This window comes from Petaurus breviceps, unplaced genomic scaffold (assembly GCF_028583685.1).
Source record: "Petaurus breviceps papuanus isolate PSGF00001 unplaced genomic scaffold, PetGlider_PUasm1.0 185, whole genome shotgun sequence".
In the NCBI taxonomy this organism is placed as follows: domain Eukaryota; kingdom Metazoa; phylum Chordata; class Mammalia; order Diprotodontia; family Petauridae; genus Petaurus; species Petaurus breviceps.
In genome coordinates this window covers 15,824,348-15,836,537 of record NW_027185797.1, presented here as the reverse complement: position 1 = coordinate 15,836,537, position 12,190 = coordinate 15,824,348, and the positions used below count along the sequence as shown (strand labels likewise).

Here is a 12,190-nt window from a genome sequence, read left to right as displayed (position 1 = left end):
TGCTGTCTCGGGTCGGTCCCAGCTCTGGAGCTCGCGGCTCTTGAACGTGGTGTCCCCTGGATGCGGTTCGGAATTTCAGCTTTTAAAGGCTTCGCGTTACCGAGCCTTGTGACCGTAGAGCCGGTGAGAAGCCTTTGGGCCAGCCTCTGAGCGCGGCCTCCGGGAGTGTCCGCCCGATCGGCCGAGCCCGGTGTCCTCTGAGCGCGTCCCTGTGGCCACTCGGGAGGTTGTGGTCAGTGTGGAGCGGTGCGTCACTTAACAGAATTGTTTTATTGTCTTAACAAACGGGAGTATTTTGGGATGCAAAGAGCGGAAAAGGGTGCTTGTGTATGAACAGGGTCTCAGACAGCTTGTGCTTTCTGAAGCCTCCATTCAGTTTAACCCGGTGGAACCACATTCCTTCCTTAAAACGTTTTCCTCGGCACCTTGTTGCTGCATGACTAGCACTCACCCCCAGGATTCATTATTTTGACGGAGCCCTGGCTCCTTCCTCCCCGTGGGATAGGGCAGGGGCGGGGAACCCGCAGCCCCAGGCCACATGTGGCCTCCCTGGGCCGAGGGCCTGGCTCTACCTCTTAGGGCAGAGGATGAGATTTGTGCAGATGAGGAAACTGAGGCCCAAGAAGGGGACAGCTCACCCAAAGGCAGGAAATAATTAAGCAGCAAGTTCCTTGTCCCTTGTGCCATAACTCTCCCTTACTGGGGGTGCTCTGAATCACCATCCAATCCTTGTGAAACTCACTGTATTTTCTAAAAGATGCCGATAATAGTACTTATGCTGCCTTTCAGTATCAAGTTAGGTAATATATGTAAAAATCTTGGCAAACTTTAAAGCATATACATGCTAAGTATAGCTATTATAGAGGGGTGTTTTTTTTGCGGGGGGGGGGAAGGAGAAGAGAATGGGATCCTGGACCCAAAAACTCAGAAACAGATTCCTGCATACTGTATATTAACTTAGAAAACCAAAAGTTAATATTATGTTGCAGGGGCGGCCAGGTAGCACAGCGAGTAAGAGCACCGGCTCCAGTGTTGAGAACACCTGGAGATCGAATCCCGGGCTCAGATACTTAGCACCCACCCAGAAACACCTGGCCGTGTAACCTTGAGCAAGTTACTTAACCCCAGTTGCTTAGGGGCGGCCAGGTGGCTCAGCGAGTAAGAGCATCAGCTCCAGCGTCGGGATGACCTGGATCAAATCCGGGCTCAGATACTCAGCACCACACCCAGAAATAATAACTGGCCGTGTAACCTTGAACAAGTTACTTAACCCCAATTGCTTTAAAAAAAAAAATATTATGTTGCATTTTGTTTTATTTTGTTAAACATTTCCTAGTGACGTTTTAATCCAGTTCTACCCAGTTCGACACCTCTGCTGGGAATTCCCAATGAGGAAATTGCTTTTACTACTTTTTAATTTTTCAATTAATTAGTATTTATTTTCTCTCCTCCCCACCCTTAATTAAAAAGGAAAAAAAAAAAACCATTGCTATATCTATATCTAGGGAAGCCATTCTATAGTATCCAAAAATGTAGGTCTCGTTTTTCATCTTGAATCCATAACCGCTCTGTCAAAAAGGCGGGTAGCCTTCTGTGTATAAAATGAAAGGTGAAAAAAGTGTTTTCTCCAGATTGACTATTTTCTTTTTAAAGAGTTCAATTGTTAAACTGGCTTAGTTTTTGTTTCATGGAGAAATGGCTTTCTATGTATTTTTCTGACCGGTCATTTCCCAACTTCTAAGAGACCTTAGTGTTTAGCAATCAGGCATTAAAAAAAAAAATTCTAAGAATGCTGAGAAAGAAGGGTTAGTACTTACAGATGTTCCTGGGGATGAAACTTAGACGGTTTACAAGTGAGAGGGAGAGATATAAAATAACAATAGGAAATTAAATTTAGATTGTAAAATCTCCTAATAAGGACATTACCACTTTGTCTTTTTGGTGGTAACATTATTCCTTTCCCTCAAAGTTTCTGAATTTAAATTCAAGCAATACAATGAAAAACCGTTATTAAAATAATGATCCGTAACATTTTGGCTTGGGGGGCTGCTAGGTGGTGCAGTGAATAGAGCACCAGCCCTGGAGTTCAAATCCGGTCTCAGACACTTAACAAAAAAACTAGCCGTGTGACCTTGGGCAAGTCACTTAACCCCAATTGCCCTAAAAAAAGGCAAAAAAAAATGTGTGAAACATTTTGGCTTGGATTTTTTTTTTCTATTGACTTGTATTCATTTATCTACACTTTCTTACCCCCATATGCAGCCATCTCATTGATAAGCTAGATGTTTGGGAAACAGAAAAACTAATTGACTCCCTCAAATATCACTCAGCTCATATACCTTAGCACTGAGCTTTAGCCTGCCCCCTATGGAAAACAGCAAGAAAAATAGAGGGGAAAAGACCTTAATTCTCTAATAGCCAATGCTGATGTTACCCATGCTGCTTTTTTGTGTAAATGACAGGCCCTTTAGGGAGCTGACTTTTTTTAGGTGCACACAAAGATGGAAACAGACGAGCAGAGATAGAATGGGCTCTGCTTTTCCTCAGAATGTTTGTTAGAAAGTCTGTGCTTTTCCATTGTCTTTGTTAGCAGGGGAGTTGTCTTGTTCGATTTAGCCCATGTTAGGTACCGTGCTAAGTGCTGGGGGTACAAAGAAAGGCAAGACAGTCTTGTGAGGGAGGCTCTGTAGAAACAAAATGTACATGGGATGAATCCGAGGCAGCTGACTGAGGGTAGCATAAAAGATTAGGAAGGGCAGGAGGTGGTCGCCTTCCACACATCCCTAAGGAAGAGAATTTTGAGTGGGCAGTGGAAAAAAATGTGGAGAGATCTTCACTTCCCCATGCTGGTGTGAAGAACTTGTCTAGAAGGAAACCTCCCCTCCCCTCTTCCCCTTTCTGAGGTGGCTGCTGAGGCAGAATTTGAGACAGGATTGCTCCCCACCCCCACCCCCACCCCCCAGTTCCACCCACCGGAGCAGTTTTCTACACCCATGCTAATGTGGCTCAGCTGAATCAGTAGGACCAGTTACTGAGTCCTTGCCAAACTGCTCTCCAGATCTTACCTACAATTTTTATTCTCTTTGGAAAGATTTTCCAAGCATTTATGATGAGTAGACAAGCTGTCTTTTCTGTTTTCAGCTTAATCATGACTAAGAAGAATAATTCAGATTGAGTGTGACAGCTATTCCTATATACTCTGAAGACGATAGAATTTGGCTTCAACAAAGTAACATTTTAGCTAACTTCATATTCTCTCATGTATAATATTCTTTAATGAAAACAAATGTATTTTTTTGTCTGCAGACTTTGTCAGAAAAGATGGGAAAAGGCTGCAGGGTCGTGGTTTGTGGATCAGTAGCTGTGGGGAAAACTGCCATTTTGGAGCAGCTTCTTTATGGGAATCACATTATTGGTAAGGCTGATTTCCTTTCAGTAGATTCTTTAGTGGGACCTGGGAACTACTTGAGGTAGTTGGGAATCCCTCATAAAACATATTATTTGGGATAAAAACTAGAAGTTGTATCCACAAAGGCTTGAGTCATTGAGAGAAAGCTTGATTAGTTTCAGTGTCTGGAGCTTTTATGATACTTGGGCCAGACCTGAATCCACCTCATTGAGGTACTGTTTTTAACTGCTGCTGGTAATCGGTGTATTCGACTGGCAGATGCTTTGTCCAGAGCACCTGCTTTGGGGGAGGGAAAGATGAGGAGTGCATTGAGATCAATAAGGAAGCTGAAACCTGAGATCAGAAATACATCCCAGAATAACAAACCTGTAAGCCAACACATATTTAAGGACATCCTTATTATCTGCCAGGCACTAAAGATTCAGTGATGGATGAAATCATCCTTCTTCTTAAGGTGTTTGCATTATTCTGGGGAGACAAGTATACACATAAATATAAATCTATACAAAATCATTGAATAATGGGGGGAGGCATCACAAGTTGAGAAGGAGCAGTGATGGCTTGATGCAGATGAGGAGGCTTGAACTTAAGACAAGGAGTTTGAGGTGGCTGGAGAGAGGAGGCAGAGATGGGAGACAGTGTGGTGTGTGACAGAGAGAGATGGACGGATGTGGTTGGTCTGAGCTTGTGTGTAGGGCTTTAGAAGTGAAACACAAGGCAGCAGGAAGTCAGTGGGGTTGGGGGGGGTTGCTTGAGGAAGGTTATTCTGGTAGCAGCATTGTAGGGGGGACTCAAGGTATGGAGACCGCTGAGAAGGCAGTTTCTGTGACTTCCATGAACAGTGAGGAGGCTCTGGACTGGGCCCCAGCTGGGTGGGCTGTGAGAGATGTCAAGGCAGAAACGAGATTTGGCCTTGATTGAGCATGTGGAATTAGGGAGAGGAAAGAGGCCTGCTTAGTACTGAGGTTATGGACCAGGGAGACTTAGCAGGATGCTGTTGCTACCAGCAGAACAAGGGATGTTTGGAAGAAAGAGCTTGGAAAGGGAGGTCAGGAGTTCCGTTTGGGACATATTAAGTTTGATAGGAAGAGACTCAGTACCCATCTATGCCAGGGCAGCCCCTGAGTGCTGAGGAGGCTGCCCAGCAGGAGTGTGGAAGAGAGGGCCTAGGACAAACCGTGGGGCCAGGCCTCACTTAGCTCCCAAGATAGGATGCAGGGTGGGTAGGAGAAAGACTGGGAGAGAAGAGGGAGCATCCCTGAGGTGGTGGCAGCGGGACTTAAAGAAGCACATCCAGAGAGAAGACAGTGGAGAGGGGCTGATGGAGGGAGCTCAGCGGGGAGGTGGGGGCCGTCTGAGGAGACAAGGGTTCGGGGAAGGGGTGATTTTCTTCCATTTGTGCTTTCTGTGGCTATGACTTCATTTCTTATAACTTTCAATACTTCGTTTTATTCCAGTTTAGTTCTTTGTATTGTTACCATCAATCATGAAACTAGTTTTTTGTGTGTAATAGATTCTGATAGGAACTGCCAGGGTTTTTATTGCTTCTCTCAACACTAGAATGGGAGCATTTAAAAAGGATGCTTGTGTGCTCTTCAGCATCAGCAAGATTCATGAGTTCATCTGTGAGGATGCACTCTCCCTTATCACGGTGGCAGGTTTCAGGAATCACTGTCAAACCGCTTTTGACTTCATAGCACTTCCGTTTGGGTGAACCTGAGCCCATCGTCCTTTGGCTGGTCCACACTGAAGCTGGAAGCCTTTCCAAGATGGTAGGATTTGTCCTCATAGCTTTGAATCCCCTCCACCCCAAAGTGGGAGTAGGATATTTTAAAAACAGTGACATGAGATAGCAAAAGAAAAATGGAATGATTTACAGGGTGTGTTTTCCATCAAACAACAGGTAAGGAAGACAGTGAAACGGTGGAAGACGTGTATGTGGCATCAGTGGAAACTGACCGTGGGGTGAAGGAGCAGCTTCGCCTCTATGACACGCGGGGCCTGCAGGAAGGCGAGGAGCTCCCCAAGCACTACTTCTCCTTTGCTGACGGCTTTGTGCTGGTCTATGCTGTAAATGACCTGCAATCCTTTCAGAGGGTGGAGAGCATTAAGAAGGAGATAGATAAGTTCAGAGACAAAAAAGAGGTGAGCGCTTTGTTAGAAATGCTGGGTGTTTTCCATCCACATTGTAGGTGGGGTTTGTAAAATGAAATTGGACTTGAAAAAATTATTTAATTTGTAATCTTGTCATAAAATAAAAATCTTTTTCTTCTTAGATTATAAAAGCTGGCATCACTCACCAGCTAGCTGGATCATCTGCCTTCGTTCTTTAGTTGAGAGATCAAAGTGACTTTTCTGTTGTTCCAGGTAGAAGATAAACATGAATGGATGTGGCATGATGAGCTACTCCTAACTCCTTTTAAGATGTCAGGAGGGCTTCTTACTGTTTTCATTAGAATAAATATAACTTGTCTCAGAGGCCATCTAGACCAGCAACTACATCAAAGAATCCCTACTGTAACACACCCAGCAGATGTATTGTACATGTCCAGCTATACCACAGATGTTGACTTACTAGAAGTCTAACATATTGCCACTTGAGAGCTATGTATGGCAGGGTTTGGGGCAAGGGTGGGGAGCCTGTGGCCTTCTAGGACCTTGGGTGTGGCCTTTTGACTAAATCCAAGTTTTACAGAACAAATCCCTTTATTAAGGGGATTTGTTCTGTGGAGTTTGGATTCAGTCCGAGGGCGTACTTGAGGACCTAGAGGACCACATATGGCCTTGAGGCTACAGGTTGCCCACCCCTGCTTTGGGGGATGGGGAAAAGAGTTGGAATGTTATTCCTTCATTTGTCAGAAAAAGTACATTCTGAGAAAATAGCCATGCAGAGGAAAAGATAAGAGTTTAAAAGTGAAATGAAATTTATACACTTTAGAACAGTTAGAATCCCATTCTTCTTGCCCCTTCTTTTCTGGAATTATGTAGATTCTTTGACATTTTTTGCTTTTTCTGAAGTATGCCCTAACTACTGAAAATAACCAAGACGTTTCAGCTTTTTTTCTTGGTTTGTTTCCTGGCTTTCAGACAGCTTAAAATTCTTTTAAAAATCACTGATTAGAATCCCTGCTTGTCTTCATTTTCTTCACTGCTGCTGGCATTGAGGAATTTCAAGTGTATGAAGCATTTGCCATTTTTGTTGCAGTATATCCCTGTAATAAAATATTGCTTAGAGAAGTTTGAAGTTGTGGCTTAAAGTGACTGGTGTTTGGGGAATCACGATGAGCTCAATTTTAAGGTGCCAATAATGGGAGCAAACTGTGCTCTCACCTTTTTTTTCCAAGTGACCTCAACACCTTCCACTTGGAACTCTTGTCACGTGGTCACTTCCGCTGACTTCTAGTATTGCTGTGTGTTCCAGGGAAGGAAGAAGGTGCACCCTGGGAGTGGGGTAAAGCAAAGGCACGGGATGTCTTGATGGCCTGTCAGAGCTGGGGCTTCATTCTTTTAGGCATAGCCACACTAAAATGTGTTGTATTTCAGTCAGATATTCATAGTTGGGTTCTCTGTGTGATGCCTCCATTCCATCACCAGGGGTAATCAGTAGTTGGCTGTGGCCGTGGATCTAAATTACTCTTTATTCTTCTCATCTTCCATTAGTACCTATAACTGAGTTACCTCCAGACACTAATGGGTTATAGATCATGGCACTGTAATGATTTGGGGGCTGTGAGAAGTTCCCTTTGCCCTTCTCCCAAATACCTCCCCCTTCCCCTCCCTTTGCCTGGAGGGATACTCTGGTCTGAAAGAAGGCACTACTGCTTCTAGATACCCCATCAATTCTTACCTGTCTTCTTAGTTTCAGGATGGCGTCAGCCTTGCTGAGAGTAGATGTTTGACCACTGGAAGGCAGGAGCAAGGGGATCCTTGCTGGGGGCCTGGTGCCTCATGTCTGTCTCTGCGTCCCCAGGCTGCTTGACACAAACACTCCTCAGTTTTGTGCTGGGGGAGGTTCAAGGTACAAATCTGAAGTATCTTTAACTTTCTTTTCCTTTCAGGTGGTAATAGTGGTCTTGGGAAACAAAAGTGACTTAACTGAGGAAAGGCAAGTGGATGCAGTCACAGCCCAGCAGTGGGCAAAGAGCGAGAAAGTGCGGCTGTGGGAGGTGACCGTGACCGATCGGAAAACGCTGATTGAACCGTTCATCCTCTTAGCCAGTAGACTCACCCAGCCCCAGAGCAAGTCCACTTTCCCTCTGCCCGGCAGGAAGAACAAAGGGAATACCCCTTCTGAGAATTAATGGTACTGCAGGAAGATGGCATCCCGGATAACAGCTGGCCTCATTACAGACTGGTGTGAAGAGTGAGCTGAATTTAGAATAAGCTATTGCCTACAACATCCACCTTTCCCCCTTAGGAAACAGGTCCATCCAGGTCTCTAAAAGCACTTTATGTCCTTGACGTTCTCGTTTATTGAGTTAGGTTGGAGGGGAGATTGCTTAGTGTTCTCATGTGAAATCATTACATATGCTATAAATACAATTTATTCATTTCAAAGCAGTGTTTTTTAATAATGATGATGCACTTGTGTTAAAGACTATGAAAATAAAATGTGGGTGGCATAAAGGCAGCCATGCAGACTTTTGATTTTCCTCATTCACCTAAATAAAGATGCCTTGAGGTACCCCCCCGCCCCCGCCACCGCCACTGAGAACACTTCATGACATGGCTCAAAGAGGATCATCATATGAAGTGCCTGAATGCTCTCATTCTAAAGCCTCCTTTGGATGTTAAACTGGTGCAGTGCCATGAGAGCAGAGCTGGGCTTGGCACCGGACGGACGACCTGCTCCAGCAGCTCTATGAGCTCGTCAGGCTCTCTCTGAAGCACAGCCACAGCCGCCTTCCCTTCGTGCAACACACACAGTTTGGAAAATGCTCCCTTTGGGTCACTGTCCACAGGCAGCCCGGGCCACAGGGGACAGTGCTGTGGCTCCTGGGGGGGATTCTGACTTGTACTAACCTAACTGGTGATGGTCTCGACTGAGGTCCTGGACACTAGGGCTTTAACCTTAGAGGAAGCTACCACGTTACTAGAGAATTCGGTTCTTCTGAAAGTAGCTTATTCCATTCCATTCCAGTAGTAATAATCTATTTAGAACCATCTGACCACTGTGATTCTAGGGTGGGTCTTGAAAGCTCCCTCACATGGTACTGAAGTGAAGAATCAAGGCTGCTTGTACCCTGGGGCTACCTTCTTGCCTCCTGTTCTCTGAGCTGTCTACATTACCGTGAGCAGGAGCATGGGTGGTGGGACATGCTAACTGGAGAAATGAACAACAGGGCTGGATGGGAGAAAAGGCCTGATTACTGGGGGGAGGCAGATTTCATGAGTAAGGAGTAAAATGAAATTTTTAAAATATTCTCAGCTTTTTCACCCAGCTGTACTTTGGACATAAAATATGGAATGTAGGGGGATGGGGAACCATCAGCAACAATTCCTTTAGGGCACAGGTTCCCAAAGTGGGCGATACTGCCCCCTGGTGGGTGCTGGAACTATGGGGGGGGGGCAGGTGGTAGTCTGAAATGATGAAAATTTAAAAAAAAGCAAAAGCAAAACCGTTAAATTGGGGGGGGCGGGGCAAAGGAAGCGGTAGGTCAGATTAGTTTGGGAACCATTGCTTTAGGGCTTGAAGGCTAAATTATAATTCACTTCAAGCATCCCAGTGGTAAAGTTAATTTTGTAAGCCCATCAGTCTTGCAGAACTCTAAAATCTCTAGGCAGCAGAATGGCTGGGTCAGAATATTCATATGTAAGAGTTTTTTCATTTGCAGTTTAAAAAAGCTGACCCAGATGATCGCTTTCATTAATGAAATTTCTATTTCAAACCCCGTCCAGACTTCAACATAACTGATAAAGTTGACATGACTTCTTTTGGCAATACAGCTCCTAACATGTGAAAGGCTGATGTTACCTTCCAATCTCCACCAAGAGACAGAGAGAGTGACTCCGCACAAGGGCTGCAGCCGGGTTTTTTAGTAGCTTTTTATTAGCACAGTAACAAAGGCAGACTGAAGTAGCCCCACAACATAGAACCAATCCACTGACTCCTATTCCACGCCTTACACTTCAACAGCTTAAGGTATTTCACTACAGGTTTCTCTAAGTCCTGATTAAAACCTCTAATCTTTTCACACTAAAGTAGACTGGCATATAAAATAAAATACATTAACTACTCATTTCCTATATGGTGCCATATATCCACTTGTCCATATTATATAGCATGAGATGACAGTGTCTAAAAAAAAGCAACTGTTAAATATCAATGTTCCCTCTCATGGGGGGGAAAAACCAACATCTTTTTACAAAAAAAGAGAGAAAAAAGAAAAGAAGGGAAGAAAAGGTTGTCTTGGAAGGACTTTCCATCAATACCATGTGTACCTGTACAAAATTAAGCTGTTTTTCATCTTTTACATATTCCAAGCAACAGAACCCAAATGTCTTAAGTGTACATTCTTTTCTGTGCTAGATTTGAGCTAATATTGCAGAACTAATAGTCTCCAAAGATGCTATTACCAATTCTCACTGTCTACTGTAGCAAGATACCTTAAGTTACAACAACAAAATCTTAGGAAACAAAAGACTGAATAAAATCTGTTATAGAAATACCCTACTCTCTGTCAGCTCCCACCCTCCCCCCACCCTTTCAAAATCATAAGCAGCTCTTTCCATCACAGACAAATAATGTAAATCTGGTGAAAACCCAATTTATGTCGCGTATCTCTTGGTCCACTGCCTGGCCATTCTGTCGTGTTCTGCTCTGTTGGTCATGTACTGAGTGGCGATACTTCCCACTAAGGGGTCAGCTAGAAAGAAAGAACAGGAAAGCATTACTTATTAAGACTAGGAGAAGGAGCAAATAAAATTTAAAATCAACACATGGACGGAAACTTGCATCCAATGAATGCGGATGAAGCAATCAATGAATGATGTATCTCGCAGACATGTTACTGCCCGTTTTCTATAGGGCTTTCAAACATGATGATATTCAATATGCATCGGTTAAGTGGCCGTTATGTGCCAGACACGGCTATGCACCGAGGATGAGAGGAAAGGCAAAGGCTGGCCCCTGCTCTCCGGGAGCTCACAGTCTAATGGGAGAGAGTGTACAAGAGCTCTGTACAAACAGCTGCAACAGATGGAAGAGAAGCACCCCAAGTTACTGTCTAGGCTGCCCCCCAGAAAGGCTTCTGTGCTGCAAAACAACCGACCTTAAAAGCCCTTTAGGCTACCAGATGTCATTCTTGTTCTGTTTTGGTGCCTTTTGATAGATCAGGTTTCATGAGACAGACATTTTATATTACCTGTCTGTTGGGATCACCTGGAATTAAAAGTATTCCATAGAAATGAATTTTCCACATAACTGAAACGTGTTCTGGGCCAGCTAGGTGGTGCAGTGGTTAGCACTGAGTCTAAGACCCGAGTTCAAATTTGGCCTCAGACACTAGCTGTGTGACCCCAGGCAAGTCATCTAACCTCTGTCTGCCTCAGTTTCCTTCAACTGTAAAATGGGGATAATGATAGTGCTTACCTCCCTGGGTAGTTGTGAGGAGCAAACGAGATTACATTTGTAAATGTGCATTGTAGGTGATTAATAAATGCCTGTTCCCTTCTACCTCTACCTTACTGTAATGCAAAAAGTTTTATTTTAATAATTACTGATGGAAATTTTCTAATGTACTCTATCCTTCCTTGCTTTCTTAAGTGTTCTAGCAAGGCCTATCATCCCTGCTCTTGGGGAGACATCTGCATGAAGTCAGGCCCCAACATGGAGTGGTGGGAACAGGGTGGATATGACGAGGCTGCCCCAGAGGGCGGTGAGCTGCTTGAGCTCAGAGCTCTGAGGCTGATACGTCCTGGGTCTTAACACGGCCGTAAAATTTCCAGCTGGGGCAAACCTGGACAACTTGTGGTCTCAAAGGAAGCAAAACAAAGTAGCAAACATTTGAACAACCGCGGCTGAGAATGTTAGACTGTGATGTCCTTCTGGACTAGCATTCTCCAGGGGACTGTCAGTGTGCCTGTAGCTAGGATCCTCTGCTCATATTTTGCTCTAGGGGGAATCCAGATAATTTATAGACAATTAAGCTGAGCTGAATCAGAAGACTATAAGAAGTGAAGATCAAAGCTCGGAGGTTTTGCCTTTCACCCAGCAACGTGGCAAAGACTGAAAAAATGGGTGACAGACTATGGAAGAACTGGGAAGACAGGTGACCCCATTACATAGTTGGTAGAACTGTGCCTTCTTCTCACCCTTCAGGAACCCAATATGGAATCAGGCTAAGAAAGCGACTCAAACACTTCTGCTCTGATCCAGACCTCCAGGGAGGGTAGTGCCCTCCTGACACGGGCTGACACTTGCTCACACAGCCTCCTCCCAGTTCTGGGCCTTTTCCCTGGCTGGGCTTCGTTATCTTGCCCACTCCCCACTAGTGCCTTACACCACTGTGTGTGTGTGCAGACATACACACGTACACACACATACACAATACACACACACACACACACCTCCACCTCTCTCCCCTGTATGCAGACAGTCTCCTCCATTAAGAGATGAGCCCTCCAAAGCAGGCAGGATGACTTTGCCTTCTTTGTATCCTCAGTACTTAGCACAATGCCTGACACAGAGAACGCCGGTGAAAGGGGCTTGTTGTCTGTCTGGCAGATAGACCCTAAGGAAGCCCAACAGAACAAACGGTCCCTGGATGGAGCAAATCTTCA

The 12,190-nt window shown here is 44.7% G+C and overlaps 3 protein-coding genes across 6 annotated transcripts in view; 1 reads left to right on the top strand and 2 right to left on the bottom strand.

Annotated features, from left to right (window-relative positions):
- NKIRAS1 (NFKB inhibitor interacting Ras like 1) overlaps positions 1–8,039 on the top strand; it is a 9,924-nt gene extending 1,885 nt beyond the window's left edge. For 2 of the 3 annotated variants that reach the window (XM_069088481.1, XM_069088482.1), the window contains exons 2-4: positions 3,307–3,415; positions 5,313–5,554; positions 7,468–8,039. In XM_069088481.1, coding sequence (XP_068944582.1) covers positions 3,307–3,415; positions 5,313–5,554; positions 7,468–7,710 — 594 coding nt within the window. In that variant the 3' untranslated portion in view covers positions 7,711–8,039. Of the gene's footprint in view, positions 1–71; positions 247–3,306; positions 3,416–5,312; positions 5,555–7,467 lie in introns of those variants that run through there. The other variant, XM_069088483.1, reaches the window with a different exon arrangement.
- The window catches only part of RPL15 (ribosomal protein L15), a 431,201-nt gene that overhangs the window by 6,490 nt on the left and 412,521 nt on the right, over positions 1–12,190 (bottom strand). The gene's annotated exons all lie outside the window — the stretch shown is intronic.
- The window catches only part of UBE2E1 (ubiquitin conjugating enzyme E2 E1), a 47,030-nt gene continuing 44,278 nt past the window's right edge, over positions 9,439–12,190 (bottom strand). Inside the window, exon 5 of the mRNA XM_069088489.1 lies at positions 9,439–10,275. Coding sequence (XP_068944590.1) covers positions 10,178–10,275 — 98 coding nt within the window. The 3' untranslated portion in view covers positions 9,439–10,177. The remainder of the gene's footprint in view (positions 10,276–12,190) is intronic.